A 21663-nucleotide genomic window follows, 5' to 3' on the forward strand; every position below is an offset into this window, starting at 1 on the left:
TGGCTTAATCCAGCATCTGATGGAAACAGATGCCGAGATCCACAGCTAAACAGGAGAAGCTCAGGAAGTATTGTGGAAGACTGGGAGGAAAGACTGAGGAAGCCTGATGAGTCAAAGACACCAACAAAAAGACTTACAGAGTCAACGAACCTGGCCCTCTGGGGGCTCACAGAGACTGAACCACCAACCAAAGAGCTCACGTGGCTGGACCTAGGGCCCTACACATAGGCAGCAGATGTGCAGCACAAGTCATTATATGGGGCCCCAACAACTGACTCTGCTGCCTGTCTTTGGGTCCCTTTCCCCTCTCTGGGCTGCCCTGTCTGACCTCAGTGGGAGAGGAATTTGCTTAGTGCAACTGTGACTTGATGTGCCAGGGTGGGTTAGTAGCCATGGTGGGCCTCTTCTTTGAGTTTGGGACGGGGAAGGGAGTGGGGAGGGGTTGTGATCTGCCTATGAAGTGATTAAATAAACTATGGGAATAAAAAGAAAAAATAAATAAGGCACTTGATTCATTTACTGCACCAAAATAAACTTAAACTTCTGAGAGTAATGAATAAAGACAAGAGTAATATTCTAGTGGACTTGTAAAACTATTTTAATTTTTACTCAAAATAGGTGAGATGTAACCATTAGCCCTTATGTTACATATGAAAAATGGAGACAATTGTTCATGAATAAAAGAGAAACAGAGTGATTGGTTTTTAAACTCAACTTTCAGAAGAAATTCCAGTAAGATAGATCAAAGTGCCAGATACCTTCCCAACAAGGCCAAACCATCATTTCCCTGTCTCTTTATTTCATAAAAATATAAATATCATTACTTATTAGAAATGCATTTTCTAAAATTAATCTTTTATAATTCCAAACAACAGATATCTTGCTTTGAAGGAAAGTTCCTCAGTAGTGCCAACAACTCATAAAACTGCCCTGCAGTTTTACTTATGATTTCAGTTACAATTTATTTGGATTTAAAGAATAAATACTCCTTACTCCTGGTAAATTCTGCTGTCTTCAACAAATACAAGTAGTTAGCATATCTGTGTGAAGACAGACCTATTAGTTCATAGCATATTGTTTTGCTGTGAGGGAAGGAGTGAAACAGACTCTAAGAGCATAGACCAGACATGTCTTAAGCAGAAAAAAATCCCAATGCGGAGAGGATGAAGAAAGATCAGCCATATAACTTCCAGTTGTAAGAGTCACCAACCAAATTTGATTTGGAAGAAAGTTATCAAAAACGCCATCCTTGAAATGAACTATTATAAGCTAAGGTAGTCTGACTTATAAAAGTTGTCAAATCTGTACCCAATCATTTTGTGGCAACAAAAATACAGGGTTTTCTCATTTCCACAGGTAGGAAAAAAAAAAAAAAAAAGAAAAGAAAAGAAAAAGGAATGTGAACTGCCTGCCTGAAAATGTGCTGTGTAAGTAGCCATCCCTGCACTCAAGTGGCCACAAAGCACACATTTCCAGTTGACACTGACAGTGCAAAAGTAAACACTATCTGACACACACACACACACACACACACAAAAGAAACAAAACCAAAACAGCAGAGGACCTTGCAGTGATGAATTTTGTTCGTAGCAACACACAGTCTGGACCCTAGAGAACTGCCTGCAACAACAGTGCAATTGACCTCCGGGCCCACGCACATTCCTCAGTGGAGTGTGAGCTCCTCGGCGCAGACACTGACAGACAGCTCTGCTGCAGTGAACATATCCTGGGGCTCTTCCACCGGCACCATCATGACGGCGGCCAGCGCCACTGCCGACACGGCTGGCTGGACGTTATTGTTGAAGCACCCAAGACAATGTTTTTTTTTTTTTTTTTTTCTTAACAAGCAGTGTCTTCTTAACAAGTTTTGTTTCTTGTGGAGTTGGAATAAATGTTAGGCTAACTCTGTGGGCAGCAGAGTGTTTTTAAATTATTGCCTTTCTGCCCGATGTTTGTTAGGCAGCCACTGTGGTATCTTTCCCCTTTTGAACTTACTTCCCTTTCTTTTCCAGAAAATGGACCCTATGTAAACCTAAAAAGACAAGGCAACTTCTATACAAGCCTTCTCAAAGTGCAAAATATACAAGTTCAATAGGCTCCATGTACATGCAGCATTTTACACAGTACAGTACAAGTTTCTGTTCATAAATTATCTCACTTACACATCTATTTTCAAAGACCTGGCCACTTACAGTAACCCAAAGGCTTATTAAGGTTAATACAATTGAACTTTACCAGTTTTCAGACCAAAATAAACTTGATCTCTTATACTTAACCACATATATACATATTTTAAAATGTTCTTTAAATGCTTAGGTACAGATAAACAAATTGCTTAAATACAGACAAATTTATCTAGATATAGAAACTCAAGAAGTACAGTTTGATATATGTTTTGCACATGTACACAATGTTAAAAAAACAAGTGTGCAATGATTTATTTGATCTCTTTCTGTAATGTCTGCCCATCTGGTAGCTCTTTAGAAAGGGCTCTTGACCTCTGAAGAAGCACACTAAGTTCCTCAATGACTTTCGACGGCAGCTTATGGTCCGGGTCTAAAGTCACCTTGCTGTTCCTGTCCTCTGTCTTCTTTAGTGTCTTTGGACCTTTAGAGCCCTTTGGCAGGCCGTGTGGGACCTCCGCCTCTGTGTCCTCCAAGCAGTTCAAACTGCGATGCTTTCTGGCACGATTTCGAAGTCTGTCATCTCTGTGCTCCAAGCAGTGGGCTATGATGGATGCTCTGTCTTTCAGGCTGGAGTCCGTGAAGTCTCGATCATGCTTCTCCCCCAGCCGCAGCCTTTCGAGCTCTGCTCTGGCAGCCTTAAAGTAGAGGAAAATAGAATATTCCGCATTAAACAATATATGAGACAATTGATACCTAGAAAATACATTAAGCAAACAGTTGATGCTTCCCCTTCTATAGTTCATTGTATATCTATGACGCAGGCTCTAATTTTACTTTGCTATAAGCAGCCTGCATAATTGATTTTTTTCCTAACACTCTTTTAAAACTTTCATAATGTAAAACAATTTTTCAATTTAAATATATTTTAATAATACTCTTCCCCTCCCTTAAGTTCACCCAGATCTTCTCCTCTTCCTTACATATCCAATTTTAAAATCTTTTTCAAAAAGCAAACCAAAACCACAATATAACAACATGCCCAAAACCTAGAAAATGCAATACATCACCCCCCAAAAAACAATAAAGCACCAAACTGTATTAAAATAAAAGCCTACACACAAACACCAAAACCAAAACAATCCCCTCCAAACCAACCAACAAAACCCCCCAAAACTGTGGAGTCCATTATTTTGTTGGTCAACTGCTCCTAACCATGAGATCTGGAGAAGATGGTTTACCCAGGGTAATGTCACTGGAGAAAATGACTTTTCCTCTCCCAGCAGATGTAAATGGCAGTTTCCTTGTTAACCTTTGCCTATCTGGATTTGTGTGTTGCCTCAGAGTGTTGTCCCCTGATTTCAGGGTCACAGTCCATAAAGGAGCTGAGAAGTGGTATTCTTGTAGAGAAATCTGTTAAACTTGTTTTCTTGCTGTACGGTTCTCCCTCGTTTAACCACGTTTCCCCATATAGCACTTGCTCTGACTTCCTAGTCAACTTATTTTATTTTAGTATAGTCACGCTGAAAATCTACCTTTAAATTGTGGTTTGGGGTTAGAGAGTAAGTTAAAGATTTATTTATATATTGCTAATATTGGTTAGTGTTTTATCTTAAAGTTTCATCCCTTCTTTGTTCCTCTGTTGGTCCCAGGGCAGCGTCAGGAGAGGAGGCTGCACTCACAGAAGGCAAATACCCACTGCATAGTGGCTCCACTGGCCAACCTGTGCGTCCCTGGCCCAAGGACGTAAATGAAACCGTTAGAAATATAAGATCCCTGATTGGTTAAACCCTGCAGAGTGGATTACAGTCAAAGGCTGCAGGTAGAGCATGGACAGAGCTGCAATCATGGTTCCTTAGAGGCTTATTTTTCCCTCTTATTACATCAATTAGGCAAGGTCAAGTAGGCCAAGGTTCAAGTACACCGTGGCATAAGAAAAACATGTACAAGATGAGCCCGCTACCGCGCATTAAGGTTGTCAAAGTTATTTACCTTTAGAAAGAATGATTCTAAGAGTTTGCCCAAATTAAATCATCAAATTCCAAAGAATATAGTCTATATCTCTTTTTACAGAGGTTGTTTGCTGTTTTGTCTTATTTTTTGAGAAATCCAGCTAAGGTACGATGCCAAGGTTCATTCCAAAGTGAGTTCTGAGAGGAAGCAGCATATTTCTTCCCAAGACACCCTACTTCATGTCAAGAAATATACTATGTTCTTCCATGCCACAAGGCGGTACAGAAAACAAAACTGATTTTCTGAGGAATGTCGAATCATTTGTACTGATATTCGGAGGTTATCTGCGGTTCCTTTAGAACACCCCAGGTTTACAATCTGGGCTGTGACTGTGGCACTAGGTTTGGGTTTCTGTGTCATGATCTGGGCGTCTTGTGCTCCACAGACAGTCAAGGAAAGTGAAACTACTTCTGTGAAACTGACATGAGACTGGCTTTCCAGCGGGTGTCTAGATAAACACGTATGATTGCTTACTTTAGAGACATCAGTGGGGTCATGGATCTGTCATGAGTGGCCACTGGTACAAGAACAAGTGGAAGGGGGTTACTGACATGGTTCTCTTCGTGTGTTATGGATATTATTGAGTTTCGCAAAGTGACTGCTGCTCAGCTTCTGAAGCCAATGAGGTAATCTATATACTTTCAGCCATGTTAAATCATAATAAAATAAATAGCGGAGGTTATAATAAAGACAACAGAATCATAACCAACCTCAATATTCTTCTGGGCCTGGGTTGCACTTCTCTCATGTTGGATGGGAATCAGAGGTAAACCTCCAATCTTGGGATTTTTGGTTATTGAACGTTTTCGCTCCTTTCCAGCTGGCGGCCATATATCATTCTCATGCTGTGGAAACAGAGTTTCGTGCCATTGGTATGTGATTTCATTACGTGCTACAGCACATTAGTCCCCGGCCCCTCCATATCCACAGCCAATCATCTACTTTCTGAGAGAATGCTGTTTGTCATTACTTCCACATTGACTCTGGCAGACACGTGGCTCCAGGAGGTGAAACACTTGAGTGAACCGAGCTTTGAGGTCTCAGTTCAATTTCTAAGTTTCGAACACAGGCTTTCTGTGCTACTTATCAAACCAAATGGTAGAAAATACTGGAGGAAAATGGTAAGTCTCTTTGTAAAACAAAAACAATGCACTTGTCTATATTTTCTAGCCTCTGTAATAAAAGTAACTAAACATTTATTTCCTGCCTATATCAAAGGTGATTTTTAGTGTGAAAATAACTTGATTTTATATACCACAAATTGACCTAAGGCATGGCTATCTAAAAAATTAGCCTTATTTTATGACCCTTTGAAAAATGTTACTTATTCTTCTAATTGAATTTAAAAGAAATGTTACCCTTTTACACAAACATTTATAGTAAAAATGACTCTATAACAGAGAGAGTGGTACATTTATCCTCAAATTATTGACTGAATTCTAGCCCACCATTCCATCATAGTCATTTAAGAGAAAACTTCATTTCATGGTGAATTAATTAATTCTCTTCCTTATAATTATCCTCAAGAAATACACATTTCCTTCTGTTACATTTGCTTCTACAAAGCCCTGCACCTCCCTATAATGTCCTCTTTTCTGTGCTGCCCATGAATTGATGGATTAAAGATACATAGGATTGTTGTGTATTAGATTCATTTCACTTTAAAGTTTTCCTTAAACTTATAGTGATTAGCAAACATTGCCACAGGACAACTGGTCTCCTCACTATTTGCATATTATTTTTCACTTTCTCCTCCACCCTGACACTTTAAGCAACTTTTACTGCCTCACAAGTGCTAAACTCACTGACTTAATCATAAAATGATCATTAATCTCTTGGATATAGAACTTTTCATTGTAAGATATACTAATTCCCCTACATCCACAGCCATGTAACCAAGTTTTTCTTTTCTTTGTAGTCAACAATTGTTCTGGTTGTAAGTATCTTTAACTGCCCAGCAGGCAAAGATAAAACTGCTCTATAACCTATCATCTGAGGAAAAAACGTACAACCCTCTGTGATGTATATGACTTTGAACAACTATGAACAACAGTACTTCCATGACTGGCCTTGGCCAGCATGACTCTCTGTTACCACACGAGAAAAAAATGTATACTATCTAATCTTAAAGTCAAACTGATTGAAACCATCAAATCTCTGTGGGCCTGACATCCCTAACTAACGACACTGTTCACAACCTTGTTATCTCTACCTGTTTTCTCTGTCATTCCTCCTCAAATCTTCTATCTGTTTCCTTCAAGTCTGCTTGACCTCCCAAATGTGGAACAACCTAGGGTTTAATAAACAGTTTTCTGTTTCTCTGTTCCTGTTTGTTGGCTTTAGCTTCCGCTTCCACAGCGTGTCCAAATGTCCACTTGCCCCACATACACACTACAGCCTCACACTTTCACCTGGATTTTTAATCTGCTTTGCAGCTCACCATGTTCCCTTTAAAACTCACGGCTGTCTCAACTTCCATTTGGTCTAAATGAAACTTGGCTTCCTTCTACATCTCAGATAACATTCTATTTAATCAGCAATTTTCTATGTTCTAAAACTTGGGGTTCTTAATTTTAAATTAAAGAAAGAAGAAAACTGAAAACCAGGTTATCAGCAAGAGGCACATCTATTCCTGGGTTACACTCTCAAGTTTTTTTTTTTTTAATAATTTTTATTTTTTTAATACTAATCACAGGTTATTTACTTTGTATCCCAGCCATAGCCCCCTCCCTTATTCCCTCCCAATCACACACTCCCTCTCTCATCTCCTCCCTGCCCCTTTCTAAGTCCACTAATAGGGGAGGTCCTTCTCCCCTTCCATCTGACCCTAGCTTATCAGGTATCTTCAGGACTGGCTGCCATGTTCTCCTCTGTGGCCTAGCAAAGTTGCTCCTCCCTTGGAGTGGGGGAGGTCAAAGAGCCAGCCATTAAGTTCATGTCAGAAATAGTCCTTGTTTCCAAGGGTACCCACTTGGATGTACCATGGGCTACATCCGAGCAGGGGTTCGAGGACCAAATATATCAGGGCACAGGGGTCTTCTATGAGAGTGTTTCTCCACCCTCAAGTTTTATATGAAGTGTTAAAATTGCACTTACTTAAAAATATGAACCTATTATAAAATCATTACTCCAAATGTGGCAAAAGTTCTGTAATTATTGAAAATGGAAACAATGAAATACTCAGACTGCAAAGGATAATAAAATTACAGCTTACTCATTTTGTACTTAAAGACTGAGCTGTTCTGATCACTGTGATGCACTCAGTGAGAACAGTGTAGTGAGAGCTTACTGTATACACAGAGCAGGAACATGGCAATGCAGGAGCATGGCATCTTCTAAACAGTGTTTATTTTTCAATACAAAGCATGACACCTCAGAAAACAAAAAAAAAATGCTTTACATATATGCTTCAGAAAGAAATCCAACTGAAAATGAAAAAAAAAAATGAAGCCTACTTCAACAGGAAGAAATAAAAGCCTTGTTCCAAACAAACATAAAATTAGGGTTCTTCAGCCATGTCAGGCCACAGAGGAGGACATGGCAGCCAGGCCTGAGAGACCTGATAGGCTGGGGTCAGAGGGAGGGGAGGAGAACTAGGGGAGGGGCATGGGAGGAGATGAGGAAGGGGGCTACAGCTGGGATACAACGCGAATAAACTGTAATTAATAAAAATAAATTATTCTTAGGAAAGAAGTGGGAAACAGTAAGACCTGGAGAGGACAGGAACTCCACAAGGAGAGCAACAGAACCAAAAAATCTGAGCACAGGGGTCTTTCCTGAGACTGATATTCCAACCAAAGACTATGCATGAAGATAACCTAAGACCCCTGCACAGATGTAGCCCATGGCAGTTCAGTATCCATGTGGGTTCCATTGTGATAGGAACAGGGACTGTCTCTGACATGAACTGATTGGCCTGCTCTTTAATTACCTCCCCCTGAGGGGGAAGCAGCATTACCAGGCCACAGAAGAAGACAATGCAGCCACTCCTGATGAGACCTAATTGACTAGGATCAGAAGGAAGGAAAAGAAGACCTCCCCTATCAGTGGACTTGGGGAGGGGCATGCATGCAGAGGGTGGAGGAAGGGAGAGATTGGGATGGGAGGAGGGAGGGAACCACAGGGGGAGATACAAAGTGTAAGTAATAAAGAATTAAAAAATATCAAAAAAATCTAAAATAAATTTGCATTGTTAACTGTAAAATTTGTTAATAAATGTATAGGTATATAACAAAAATAAATAAATTAGGGTTCTTCTTAGATTTCCACTACTTCTTTCAAATTAAATCTTCATGAATTAATTTTATGTAAGAAGTGGGAAATAGTAAGAGCTGGAGGGGACGGGAACTCCACAAGCAGAGCAACAGAACAAGATAATTTGAACACAGGGAACTTCCCAGAGACTCATACTCCAACCAAGGACTATTCGTGGAGATAACCTGCACAGATGTAGCCCATGGCAGTTCAGTGTCCAAGTGGGTTACATAGTAATGGGAAGAGGGACTGCCTCTGACATAATCTGATTGGCCTGCTCGTTGATCACCTCCCCCTGATGGGGGAGCAGCCTTACTAGGCCACGGTAGAGGACAATGCAGCCAATTTTGATGAGAACTGATAGACTAAGATCAGAAAGGAGAGGAGAACCTCCCCTATCAGTGGACTTGGGGAGTGGCATGCATGCAGAAAGGGGAGGGAGGGTGGGATTGGGAGGGGAGGAGGGAGGGGCTTATGGGGGGATACAAAATGAATAAAGTATAATTAATAAAAAATTTAAAAAAAAAACACACACACTTTTATTTTATATCAAAACATTCCTCAATCCTGATGTTCTGCACAGTCTCCACACCAGCCTTGCAGACACCTCCTCCCACACAGCTGCTCTTCCACTTCCAGCTTTGACTCTCTCTACAGCTGTCTCAAAATTGTTTTTCCAACTAAAAATAATGTAGTTATATCCTTGTTTTAAACTCTCATATCTTCCCTCTGTGAGAGCTTTAGGACACTTGTGAAATGAAGGGCCTGTGGTGACACCTCCAGTCTTGGACCTGTCAGTCCCAAGTATGGGATGACACTTCCAATGCCCAGAACACCCAACTCTTCATTTTACAGAGATCTCAGTTCATCTCTTACTTTTTCAGAAATCCACTCCCTGATAGCTACTTTCAACCTGTGCCCTCCTGTATTGCATTTATAGGACCTCCTCTCCAAATTCATTACATTGGCTTCATTTCACCACACTTTCCATTTCAGATCTCATCCAAGTGCTTATTTTAGTTACTGTTTTCATATTCTGGAAAAACTATGTACATATTTTGGAGAGCACAATAGGCTTTATGAGGCAGATACACACATGAGCCAAAAAAGAAAGTCATTCCTACTGAATTTACATTTTAGCAGAAAAGGCACAAAGAAAACAACTAATTACACGTATGTTTTTAATTAGTGCTACAATGGAGAAGGACTATTCATTCCTTGACTGTCAACACCAAGGTCTACTGACTCCAATTATGAAAACAAAAACATCAGTTTAATTGTGCTGTAAACAGATAATGTAACAGCTTTTGACTGTATGCTTCCAACTTTAAACAAAATAACTTCACATTTCGAGTTTTGGTTTTTAAGTATAGTATGAATAGCTGACTTTTCAAAATTAAGAAAAGATGCAAAAATTAACAATACATCCCACAAGGTCCAAATATATCTGAGCACAGGGGTCTTCTATGAGACTGTTTATCCAACCAAGGACCATGCATGGATATAACCTACAACCCTGCTCAGAGAGAGCCCATGGCAGCTCAGTATCCATGTGAGTTCCCTAGTAAAGAGGACAGAAATTGTTTCTGACATGAACTCGTGAGCTTCCCCTCCCCACTGAGGGAGGAGCAGCCTTGCTAGGCCACAGATGAGGACATTGCAACGATCCTGAAGATACCTGATAAGCTAGGGCCAGATGGAAGGAGAGGAGGACACCCCCTCTCAGTGGACTGAGGAGGGGGCAGGGAGGAGATGAGGGAGGGAGGGGAGGAATGGGAGGGAAAGAGGGAGAGGGCCACAGCTGGGATACAAGTGAATATATAAAATTATTTAAAAATAAATTATATTAATATATATAAAAAGAATACATCTTTTTTTCCCCCTAAAAATGCATTACAAAGCAGTAAATAGGTGACAAGGTGGAATCTTTATTAATCCCTGGAAAATGTAATAAATTAAATCATAGAGAAATGCTTTTCAAAAGCAGTAAGAACTAGATTTGGAAGTGAGTTAACTTTTTCATTGTAAGAGACATGAAATGATCTGAACCGTAATAGTGACAAGTTATTCATTAGCCATGAATTCCAATGCTCTGTGAGAAGTGGTGCTTCTGAGCCATGTAGAAAGGGCAGAGAAAGGAGCCAGTTCAGTCGACTGGAACATGTGACCCTTGTCACAACACTCCTTCAAGCGGAAGACCAAGTGTGAAGCTGAGTGCGGGTCTTGCTGAGTGCTGAGAGCAGTGCACAATCTAACGAACAGTTTCGCGCAAACCCAGGTTCTGCTGTGCACCATAAGGGACACAAAACTTGACTCTTAGGAAGTATTTACCAGACAACAGGCATCAAAGAAATGTCGTTTCCCATCCTCGCTTCTGCAGTGACAGAGGAGGAAGGATGGGAGGAAAGGGCAAAGTGTGTGTTTCTGTATGAAGAGCTTCCTTCCACTGCAGAGCAGTGAGAGCTCAGTCGAGGCTACCACCTGAACCAGCACATCCGTCCTGTGTGGGGAGCAGGAACAAGAAGGCTGGACAGTTACAACAGCCTCAAAGGCCAATGGAAAATTTAGATGTTTGTATATGCAAAAACTCAGGCAAGTCAAAGTGTGTCAATTGCGTGCATTAAAAACAAAACTTCAGTGACAATAACAAGCATTAGCGTTTCCTTTAAACGAAACTTCGAGTAGGTCAGATGGCCATAAGAGCTATCGTACCTGGGCAATGAAGATGCAGGCCATCCACTCCATCTGGGATTGCAAGCTCTCACAACACAGGTGCCTAAAAAGCAAGGTTTATAGAATAAGCACTGGTAATAGACAACTGCTCTTCCATACTGTGGTTAGTAATTAAATAGTCAGAATTATCTCTGGGGGTGCAGTGGTGCACGCCTGTAATCCCAGCACTCAGGGAGGCTGAGGCAGGCAGATCTCTGTGAGTTCGAGGCCAGCCTGTTCTACAAGGGAGTCCAGGACAGTCAGGGCTGCACAGAGAAACCCTGTATTGAAAAGCAAACAAACAAACAAACAAACAAAAAAGAATTATATCTGACTCTTCCAAACTTCTGGTTTTAGTCTGAAATCAAACTCAGACTAAGTCAGTAGGAGCGGTTTCAGTCTTCCGGGAAGCAAACATCAAATTGCCTTGCTGCACAAGATCAGCAACATTCCGGAAAAGCAAAGTCAGTGTCATTTGGTGTCTTCAGGCACATGGCCATAAAACAGCTTTTCTCCAGACACTCTGAGTGGAACATATGTGTACATTCATGAAGCAGCAGTTTTTTATTTTATTTTTTTAAGGCTTAGACATGGTCTCGTCAGACAAATATCACTACGCGTCTCTTGGCACTCACTCAATAATATTTTACTAAAACCCTAAATAAAGCAGCTTGTGCTCTCAAGCCTTGCGCAGTACGTCAGTGAAGCTGGCTATGCAAACAAATGCAGTAAGAGAGATCAAGAGCATCTGATGAAAAAAACCAGCAGATGTAGGTACTACAAGACCAGAGGGCTTGAGAAGAAGCTGCTTTCTGAAGAGGCAGATTTTGTACCTGTTGTTTGGATGAAATAATGGACATGCCGATAAAATTATACTCAGAACTATATTATATTATATTCCTGAACTTATAAATAATAAGTAAAAACACAATTTACATGGAAAAAACAGGAAAATGGCATGTCTATAACTTGTTTTGTTTTTCATTAGTCTTGCTAAGACACTGTCATTTTTCATCTCCAGGCAAATGTGAAACTATCTTATGTATGCAAAAATAAATGTAAAGTAATTAATAATGATTGCAGGAGAGGGTGTCTACCAAGGTTATGGTTTGAAGGAATGACACCTGATTTTGCTGGTTCATCAGGAAGTGGATGGAGGCTGGGAGGAAGGGAGCAGCCCATATGATTAAAGGTGAATCATGTGTAACTCACAGGTACAAGAAGCAGCAAACCAAAGTCTGATGCCCTATTCTCCCCTCAAGTACAAAAGAAAAACTAGGAAGAAATGAGGCTGATGAAGGCAAAAATCCCACAAGATTTTCTGTACAGGATTCACAGAAGGGTTTTTAAGCAGGAGAGAAAGTGTTCACTGGAGAAAAGACCATGGTGCTTGGGTAGAGAACGCGGTAGAAAACAAAAGCAGAGTCAGGCGTGTAAGAGGCAGAGAGACTCTCCATAAACCAGGCAGATCAAGACGCACGGGCCCCAAGGGTTGGGGTGAAGAAGGGACGAGGAAATATCTAACCTAATATAACTTGGGGACTGGCTGGACAGGAGGTCAGTGAATACCTGGTTTTCAGAGCATTCTGGGAGACAGGCAGGAGAAGGGAGACAATGGAAAACATGTTTGAAAACAGGATATGAGTTATTTTTTCAAGTGTCAACTTAGGTATATTAAAAAATAAATAAACAAAAAAACCCTTAATTTTGCCGATTCATTTCCTAAAAGCTGGATGCCACTGGCATCTACTGTGGAAGAAATGATGAAATTTCTATGGAAGAAATCAGATATAGTTTCTTGAAAGAGACATTGGCAAGGATGTAAGATTATAATTAACCAAACTTAATTCAAGTTTATTTCCTTTTTCTTGCCTATAGTTCTGCCTATGACATGATGTCATTATTTCCTCAAAATTCTAAATATTATATAAAATCAAAAGGCTGCCGTTATTAACTTACCAGTGATGTTTTTCAGAATAAGCCGTCAATCCCCAACTGCATCCCACAGAGAAACAAAAACAACAAGTTAAACACAGTCCTACCCTGGTCCTACGTCATGACATGACACGGCTAGAAAAGGCCCCTAACGGAACCCACCCAATAAAGGCACCACATGTTAGAGCCTGTGAAAATTAATCACTAGTGTTTTTATCTGATGTGCTATCATAAATAGCTGGTCACAGGTATTTTTATAAAGCAACACATAGCGGATGAAGATACTAATGAATAATATCTATGAAATGGCTAAAATCAGGCGTGTATATGTGTGCATGTGTTACGTGTGTATATGTCTTCAGCTTAAAACTAAACACAGAAGCAAGAAGAAGAAAATTTTCATTAATGGAATCTGAGAGTCACAGGTCATTAAAGAGTTTTCTGGAATACTGTAATAAAATTACTAATCTAATCAGAGTGAGTGTGATAACCAATTATGATATAAATAAAATGCTGGGTTCACCAAGTATTAAAAAGACACATAATGTTTAAGAGGGTCCATGTTCTTAGAGATATTCATCCAAATTTGTCTCAGCAAATAAAAAGAGATTGGCAAAGCCAGGATCAAAACACACCAGGCATCAGAAAGTTGAAGAGCAGGTTTGATTTCTTGTGTTTATTTAGTGACCTTGGAACCCAGACACTGCTGTGCTCTGTCAAGGAATGGGAGGCCAAGGAACCACATCCTAGAATTTGTTGAAGTCTCTCAAGGATGTCTCAAGACATCCAGGGCAGAGAGCAGTTACTAAGGATCTTGACCTTTGCTCCATGGAAATATTATCCCTCTTATATACTCATAAAGCCACTCAGTCTGCCCCAGGACCACAGGCACAGATGACGGACTCAAGATTTACAGGTGTTACACAATGCCACTTAGTGCTAAGCCCTTCAACAGACAATTCTTCCCCCTCCTCCCCCCACTAGACAACCCTTTCCTTTGAGACTTACCTGGTTGGGGGCTTCATTTTCTTTTTCACACCAAGATAAAACTTCATCACACTGAGAGGAAACATTTTGTCATGTTTGCTGCTCTGTAAGGGAAGAAAATTTAACCTGTAATTAAGTAGATTTTGAATCTCCTTAACATTGTAGGATAGTAATAACTGCATTCAGAATTCTTTTTGTCCCATGTGTATGCGTATACTACAAGTTTTGGCAAATAAAGACTAATTTGATTATAACATGAGCAAATAAATAAATTGAAGTAGAAAATGTATAAAATAGAATAATGTATAACATAGAATATAGGGTCTAGCTGTCGGACTGGTTTGGGTCAGATTTTATCACTAAATGAAAGAGAATTTTACACATTATGGATTTTACAGCGGGGAAACAGTCCATGTACATGCAAGGACACAGATTAAACTACAAGTAGTTACACTGAGGGAAACTGTCAGGGAGAACTTGTTCAAAAACATTGCAAAAGCACATTAAAAACATGTGCTTATTCCGGATCATTCACATGTTCCCCAACCCCTTTGAACATCTATGTTATCTGTGCTTAAGTAAGTAGCCAATACATGTTAAAAGTTGCTTGCAGAAGAGGAGTGGGAATGATCATAAGAGCCAGAGGTAGGGATGACTGAAGGAAACAAAAGCTTCCATCTCCAGCAACGTCTATCCATGTCTTATGTTTTATATTAGCATTTAATATATTAACGTGGAAATCTGGTTTCTTTTGAATAGAATTTGAATTGAATTGAAGTTGAAATTGAATTGAATTTCAAGTTGAATTGAAGTTTGACTTAATTTTGTTCTGTTATGAAGTCAAAAACTATTTTTTGAGAAAGTGCTCATGTGGCCTCAAACTCTAAACTCACTATGTTGCAGAGCATGGCCTTGATCCCTCTGCCCCCATTTCTCAAGGGCTAGAATTACAGAAATGTACCACAATACCAGGCTCACACATTCTTAACTTTCATTTAATTCAAGATATTCCCATACAGTTGACAGAAACTTGTTTTCACGGTCTTGTGAATTTTGATGGCTGCTACTTTAAAATATTTAATTATTTTATTATCCTGAAATATTCTAAGTTTTAATATAAGTGAAAATTTAAATTAAGTATTTTTCTTGACAACTAGTCTGCTCCAATTTATTTAACAAATATCTATAGCTAATAATTCTTATGACATAGTTTTAAAAATTAAGTCTAGATTAACAATTCTTTTACTGGACTTCAGAGTATCATCCTTCCGTGTTCACCTGTATATTCAGTTGTATTATTTAAAGATTTTCTGATGTATTACATATTCTTTTCATTTATTACAATTTATTCACTTTGTATCCCAGCTGTACACCTCTCCCTTATCCCCTCCCAACCCCATCCTACTCCCTCTTCTCCTCCTATGCACCTCCCCCCAGTCCACTGAGAGGGGAGGTCCTCCTCCCCTTCATCAGACTCCCATCCTATAAGGTTTCATCAGGACTGTCTTCATTGTCCTCCTCTGTGGCCTGGTAAGGCTGCTCCCCCCTCAGGGGGAGGTGGTCAAAGAGCCAGCCACTGAGCTCATGTTAGAGAAGTCCCTGTTCCCTTACTAGAACACCCACTTGGATACTGAGCTGCCATGGGCTACATCTGTGCAGAGATTCTAGGCTGTATCCATGAATGGTCCTTGGTTGGAGTGTTAGTCTCAGAAAAGACCCCTGTGCCCAGATATTTTGGTTCTGTTCCTCTCCTTATAGTACTGCATATTCTTAATGGTTGGAAAAATATTTCATGACTATTTCATTTTATCTATTTGACTTTGAGGTAAACTATTATTTTCATAGAGTTCTAAAAAATAACTCTGAGAATTATAATAGAGTTAGAAATCAATATCAGTAAGGTTAAATCAATTTTTATCAGTGAAGGTCTATACTTCCTTCAGATTTGCTTCTATTTATTTTTAAGGGCATTTTCTCTTCTAAGAACAACTGAAAAATGATTTTGATATTGATCTTATGACTCGCTAACTTCTTGAATTTTAAGGAGCAAACATTTAAAAAAGAATGTCTTTTGTGTGATCAGGAGGTATAGCCATTAGGTACCTCTCTGTAGGCTCTACCCAGGAAGCACAGGGCTGGCCATTAAGCCTGCATGCTATAAGGTGACTGTAACTTATGTCAGAGGTTAAATGACACTACAACTGAGGATAACATCCTCCTCAGCAGTGCAGGAGGCTAATCCCTGCTACACAGCACCATACTTGGCTACAGAGTAGAATGAAAGGCAGCAAGGCCAACAATAGGTGAATGGGGCCATTTGCATGCCTTAGAACCTATTCAGGACATTGGTAGGTCCAATGTCCTGCTTGTATTTTGAAAGTCTTTCTTGTAGGAGCTAAAGAGTATAAAGAAATTCCTCACGGCTCTCCTGCCACTGAAGCTTATTACTTCACACCACACTAAAATCATAACTGGCTAGGCAACTCAGCAGCTAGGAAGATAAATCTCTCATATGTTTCCATGTTCAAACTGAGATCCATTACAGGGAACTGCAAAGATCCCAATGGAAAGTTCCAGAAAAGTAAATCTCAGTTGGCAAAATACCTCTCCCCCCTTCTCTGGTATGTCCTATTTCTAGCGAATGTCTTCAAAAGTTCAACAAACTATACTTTTATGAAATGTACAATGTGTTGCTTGAGTTACTAAATTTCAAAGTAAAGTTATTAACTAAGTCAATTAAATAAGTGAACTTCAAATTATTCCTGGGGCTAAAAGGAGTTTGCTTATTAGTTCATGCAACTGTTAAGAATACCTCTCCCACCCTCATACTCATTTGCTTTTTTCACACCATTAAGAGTGTAATGGTAATATTCTTTTAAACCTCTCACCTTTTATGTAAATCAGGTCTGAACATATTTTAATTAACATTTTCTGTGCAGGGAAAACCTGTGAAAACAAAATCTATCTTCCCTTGTGTATTACTCTAATTTGTTGTTAATGAACATTCATAAATTATTTCTAATTAACAGTTGCTTTAAATATATTTCTCAGTTTATACTTTCTACTTCCTCCTCAGGAAATAATTTTCTAGATGTATACAGGGCACATATGTTAGTAAAACTGTCCCAGAGCTGAATCTTCGTATTTAGTGACTGGACTGCAATTCTTCAACTGCGGTCCCAATGCTCTGAAATCTTGGGTGCTTATGAGGTATTGCAGACATGCCCACATGTCTGTCTGTCTCCCATGTGAGCGCCCAGCACCCGCCTACAACAGATGAGGGCGTACGAGGTCAATGCAGTCTTGGTGCTGGCAATCAAACCTTGGTCCTCTGTAGGAGGTCACTGCGAATAAGCCTTGTGTAGCCATATTTAAACATTCTTGGTACTATGTGGATGAAAAGGTCCTACCATCTTCAAATAAATTGTCAGCCAAAATATGCAGCTAAAGTGATATTAATGTATTGTCCTGAGGCAGTCCTTTCACACACCCTTTGAAACCTGACATCTGGAAATGGATTTTGTCTTTATTGCTTATTGGTTATCTATGGTCTCTGGCCGGTTATGTAAAGTCTTTGTGACTTTTCAGGACACATGAAAAATTGAATAGCAAAAGTCCCGATTCCAGGGAGCTTTTAGAAAGATGGCGTGAAGCTAGCCAATGCCACACATTCTGCTGTCATACAGCAGTCATACTATTGTTATTTGGGGATATGGTGGTCACACTGCCGTTCTTTCCACTCCTGAAGAGAGTTGTTTTTACGGACTTCCATTGCTGTGCAGTAAAAAGAGTAGGGGTCTTGACTGGACTAAAATATGCAACTTCATTTTTAAAGCTCCCAGTGTGACATACAACTGAAAACACAACCCTGCACCAACACATTACAAGTATAGAAGATTAATGAGCAAGTACCCAAGAACAAGAAAAGGTTAACCAGGCTATGCTGTACAGTGTTAAACAATCAAGTGTAAAGGCTAGCTTTGATTTTCACAGATATAAATCTAAGTTTCACGAACCTTAAAATCCACTCATATAACTCGAAACATGTAGGAAAGTGCCTTATTTTTTTAAAAAAATTAGTTTTCCTCTGCAGAGAGAACAGAACCACAACACTAAACAGCAATGGTGTGACACTTTTGAGTGTGTCAGGTGGAATTAGGAGACAGAGAATGCTTCTCCCCAGATACTGCTCTATCTGTGACCTGGGAACTCTATGTCTATTTTTCTCCCCGGGCCAAGCAAACCCTTGAAAAATACTTTCAGCATAGACTGAACAGAATGGGGACACATGGTTGGCTACTGACTGCTGTGCTTCTTCTGTTCACCCATGTCGTGACATGCACTAGAAATCTTATCAGTAGTCTTCTATCTATGCGGACATTATTCTCCTAGTTATGGATACTTCTGTGAATGAAGCTGCCAACCAACAGCTTCATTTATAACCTGTGCAAGTGCTCAGGGGTGATTACTGGCAGATGTATGAATAACGTTATTGTGAAATTGTTGAAAGAGTCCTACATAATATTAGGATATTTCCCTTCCTCTAACTGTTCATAAACGCTCCAGTTACTCTACATCCCTGTCCAAGCTGGAGTTGCCGCTCATGATTTTCATGAAAACAAACGGTCTGTAAAATTGTATACTAATAATTTAGCATTAATTTTATGATAACTAATGATGGTGGACATATTTGGTTTAGTGGCTCATGAGTCCTTTCTATAGATTCCTTCATGTAGCATCTGCTCAATCCTTTGCTCAAGTGTTTTCTGAGATGACTTTCTTGTTGATTTGGAATGGCTTGCAATATCCTAGATGAGTCATTTTGTTTTTTCAGATATAGTTATTTTGAATATATTTATTCATTCTGCAACTTACCTATCCAATTCTTAGGGGTGTCTGTATAAGTAGATTTTGATAATAATATAAATTCACAAATATTTCACATTTCAAAAAAACTTCTTACACATATTCTATTTAAATATGAATATATTCAGTTTATAAAACTCACACCAAAATCATCATATTCTTAAGAGGAGCAGAGATGTTTAGTTACTTATTCATAACACTCAGCAGAGGTGAGCATTTCTTATGCCAAATTCAGCATTTTATAGCTGCATCAGTTATCTAACTCCACTTTCTAAAGCTCTGGTTCTTATTGCTACTTCACATTTCTTTAATAAAACTCAACACTTAAGGGGAATAATCTATAGAAGCCAGTAAATATGATTTGTTCAAATGTATAAGGAAGATATTAACATTTGTTACAGATTTGGGGTTTTGTCTTTTTAACACCACTCTTCATTAAATCTCGGTAACCTCACAAAAAGCTTCTTTTTTTGCCTTTAAACATGACATGCTCTCTATTGGCTACGATGCTGATGTATATGATAGTTTATGTTAACATGCTGAAAGTCTCTTTGGTGATGAAGCAATTTTCTTTCAAACAACAACATCAAAACCTGAGGTTCATAGAGAGGCCACAGGAAATTCTAGACGAAGTTACTGAATGATTGGGGTTACACCCCAAATACTGCAGGTAGTCACTGGCTAAATGCAAGCATGATTCTGAAGAAGATGATGGTGACTAGTGTCAGAGGAAGGTAAGAATATTCGCACAAAATAGTAATTCTCATGCACCAATCCTGCCTATCCAGTTACCTTTGGATCCTTGTAAATAAAGAGATGTCCATCTCGTAAAACAACGTATCGGTCTTGAAACTTATTCCCAGATAGTATTTTAGATGGTTCCTCTTTGAGCTTCAAGGCACCTTCTTTGATGCTTTTCTCTGTAAAACAGAACACAACTTCTGGAAATTGGGTTCATTTTCACTGATTGGGAACACAGTATAAACCATCTGTATTTTGAAATCTTAAAGATTTATTTTTATTTACATGTGTGTGTGTGTGCATGCCTCTGTGAGCCTGCGTGAGCATGTGTCTGCTTGAATGTGTGCCATATTAGTGTGGGTGTCACTGGAGGCCAGCAGTGGGCATTAAAGTGGAGCTATGGTTACAGATGGCTACCAACTGCCCACTGTGGGTGCTAGGAAATGAATCAGAGAGTAGTAAGTGTTCTTAACCATTGAGCCATCTCTCCAGATCAAAATAGGTAAAATGTCATTATTCCTTTTTGAAATGTCAGATGTATTTATTGATTGTGAGGTCATGGATGTAGATGGAGGTCAGGGGAAACTTGTAGAGTCAGTTCTCTGCTTCCTGTGTGAGTTCTAGAGATCAAACTCAGACCATCAGCCTTGGTGGTAAGAGCCTTTACTTCCCAAGCCACTGCGGTAGCCTCAAGATCATATTTCTAAACGTTGGTTAGATATTGAAAGATTATATTTTGGACACATGATATTAAATAAAACATACTAATAAAACAGTAAATCCACGTGTTCATAGTCTTTTTAGTGTGGCTCTCTAGAGGTCTATAATCCCTATATTCCTTCCTAGCACAATGACGCTTTATGTCCCTCAATCACTTCAGAGCACTGCAGTCTGGAGCGGCATGAGTGGTCAGGGCAGCCCCACCCCCCAGCGGACACGCATTCAATTTTCATTGGGTTCTATTTACCTAATCAGAAGTAGGTTTTACATATAATGTGGTCCAGGATATATCTACATATGCAAAGCATGACGCTGTGTAAATTTCTAAGTATAAGAGAGCATGAAAAAGTGAGAAATGGTATCATGTGCAAATCTACTTTCAATTGGGAAAGAGCAGCTATTTCAGAGAATTACTCTAATGCAGGAAATTGCTAAGCGATCAGCTTGGGGAAATCATCTAACTCAGCTTTGTTAGGGGAACAGGTCTGAGGAGTGGAAGCACTCTCTAAAGCACTAAATCTCCCAGAGAGTGATGCAGAGCACACACAAGCAGGCACTACTTCATTTAATATCTGTTTTCCTCTAATCAAATTCCAACGCCCTAATAGCTTTACTGCCATTCATGCATGGCTACCTGCAGCTTAGTGAAACTTGTTTAGTGACCTCTTGAGATACAAACAAACAAACAAAACCAAATGCTTTTCTCTAATTCTATCAGTTAGGAAAACTATTAGGGAGCAGAGGTGAAAAAGCCAGAGCACAGCTTCTGCCCTGAAGGCAGAGTTCAATGCTCATCGTTGCAAAAACAAAACAAATTCATGCACATAAAAAAATAAAAATAAATAAAACAGTAGATGATATACTCAAGGCAAACAGACATAGCATAAAAATGGGTCTTCTTTCTTTCAAACACAGATTTACAAATCTTTTGATTTATGTTTTTATATAAAAATACTAACTCAGTGGACTTGGGGAGTGGCATGCATGCAGAAAGGGGAGGGAGGGTGGGATTGGGAGGGGAGGAGGGAGGGGCTTATGGGGGGATACAAAATGAATAAAGTGTAAGTAATAAAAAATTAAAAAAAATAAAAAAGATTTCTATATCTACGACACTCTAAAATTTCTAAGATTAATGATATATAATATTTAACATATGTCATATGTGTATGCCACAATAAATAGGAACAACCATAAATGCATAATATCACATACACATGTATGCTCTATTTTGATTATGATGGCACATCTCTGTAATTCTGTAACTGAGGGGGCTAAGGTGGGACATAATTATTTTTCTTTCTAACAAAAAAAA

At 39.3% G+C, this 21663-nt stretch overlaps 1 protein-coding gene across 1 annotated transcript in view; it reads right to left on the reverse strand.

The window, feature by feature from the left end:
* Positions 1–574: 574 nt before the first annotated feature.
* Arap2 (ArfGAP with RhoGAP domain, ankyrin repeat and PH domain 2) overlaps positions 575–21663 on the reverse strand; it is a 155829-nt gene continuing 134740 nt past the window's right edge. Inside the window, exons 27-32 of the mRNA XM_055623805.1 lie at positions 19683–19810; positions 14046–14128; positions 13062–13097; positions 11103–11166; positions 4847–4981; positions 575–2821 (exon numbers count right to left, since the gene is read on the reverse strand). Of these exons, the coding sequence (XP_055479780.1) occupies positions 2438–2821; positions 4847–4981; positions 11103–11166; positions 13062–13097; positions 14046–14128; positions 19683–19810 (830 nt within the window). The 3' untranslated portion in view covers positions 575–2437. The remainder of the gene's footprint in view (positions 2822–4846; positions 4982–11102; positions 11167–13061; positions 13098–14045; positions 14129–19682; positions 19811–21663) is intronic.

This window comes from Psammomys obesus, unplaced genomic scaffold (assembly GCF_907164565.1).
Source record: "Psammomys obesus unplaced genomic scaffold, mPsaObe1.curated_primary_1811, whole genome shotgun sequence".
In the NCBI taxonomy this organism is placed as follows: domain Eukaryota; kingdom Metazoa; phylum Chordata; class Mammalia; order Rodentia; family Muridae; genus Psammomys; species Psammomys obesus.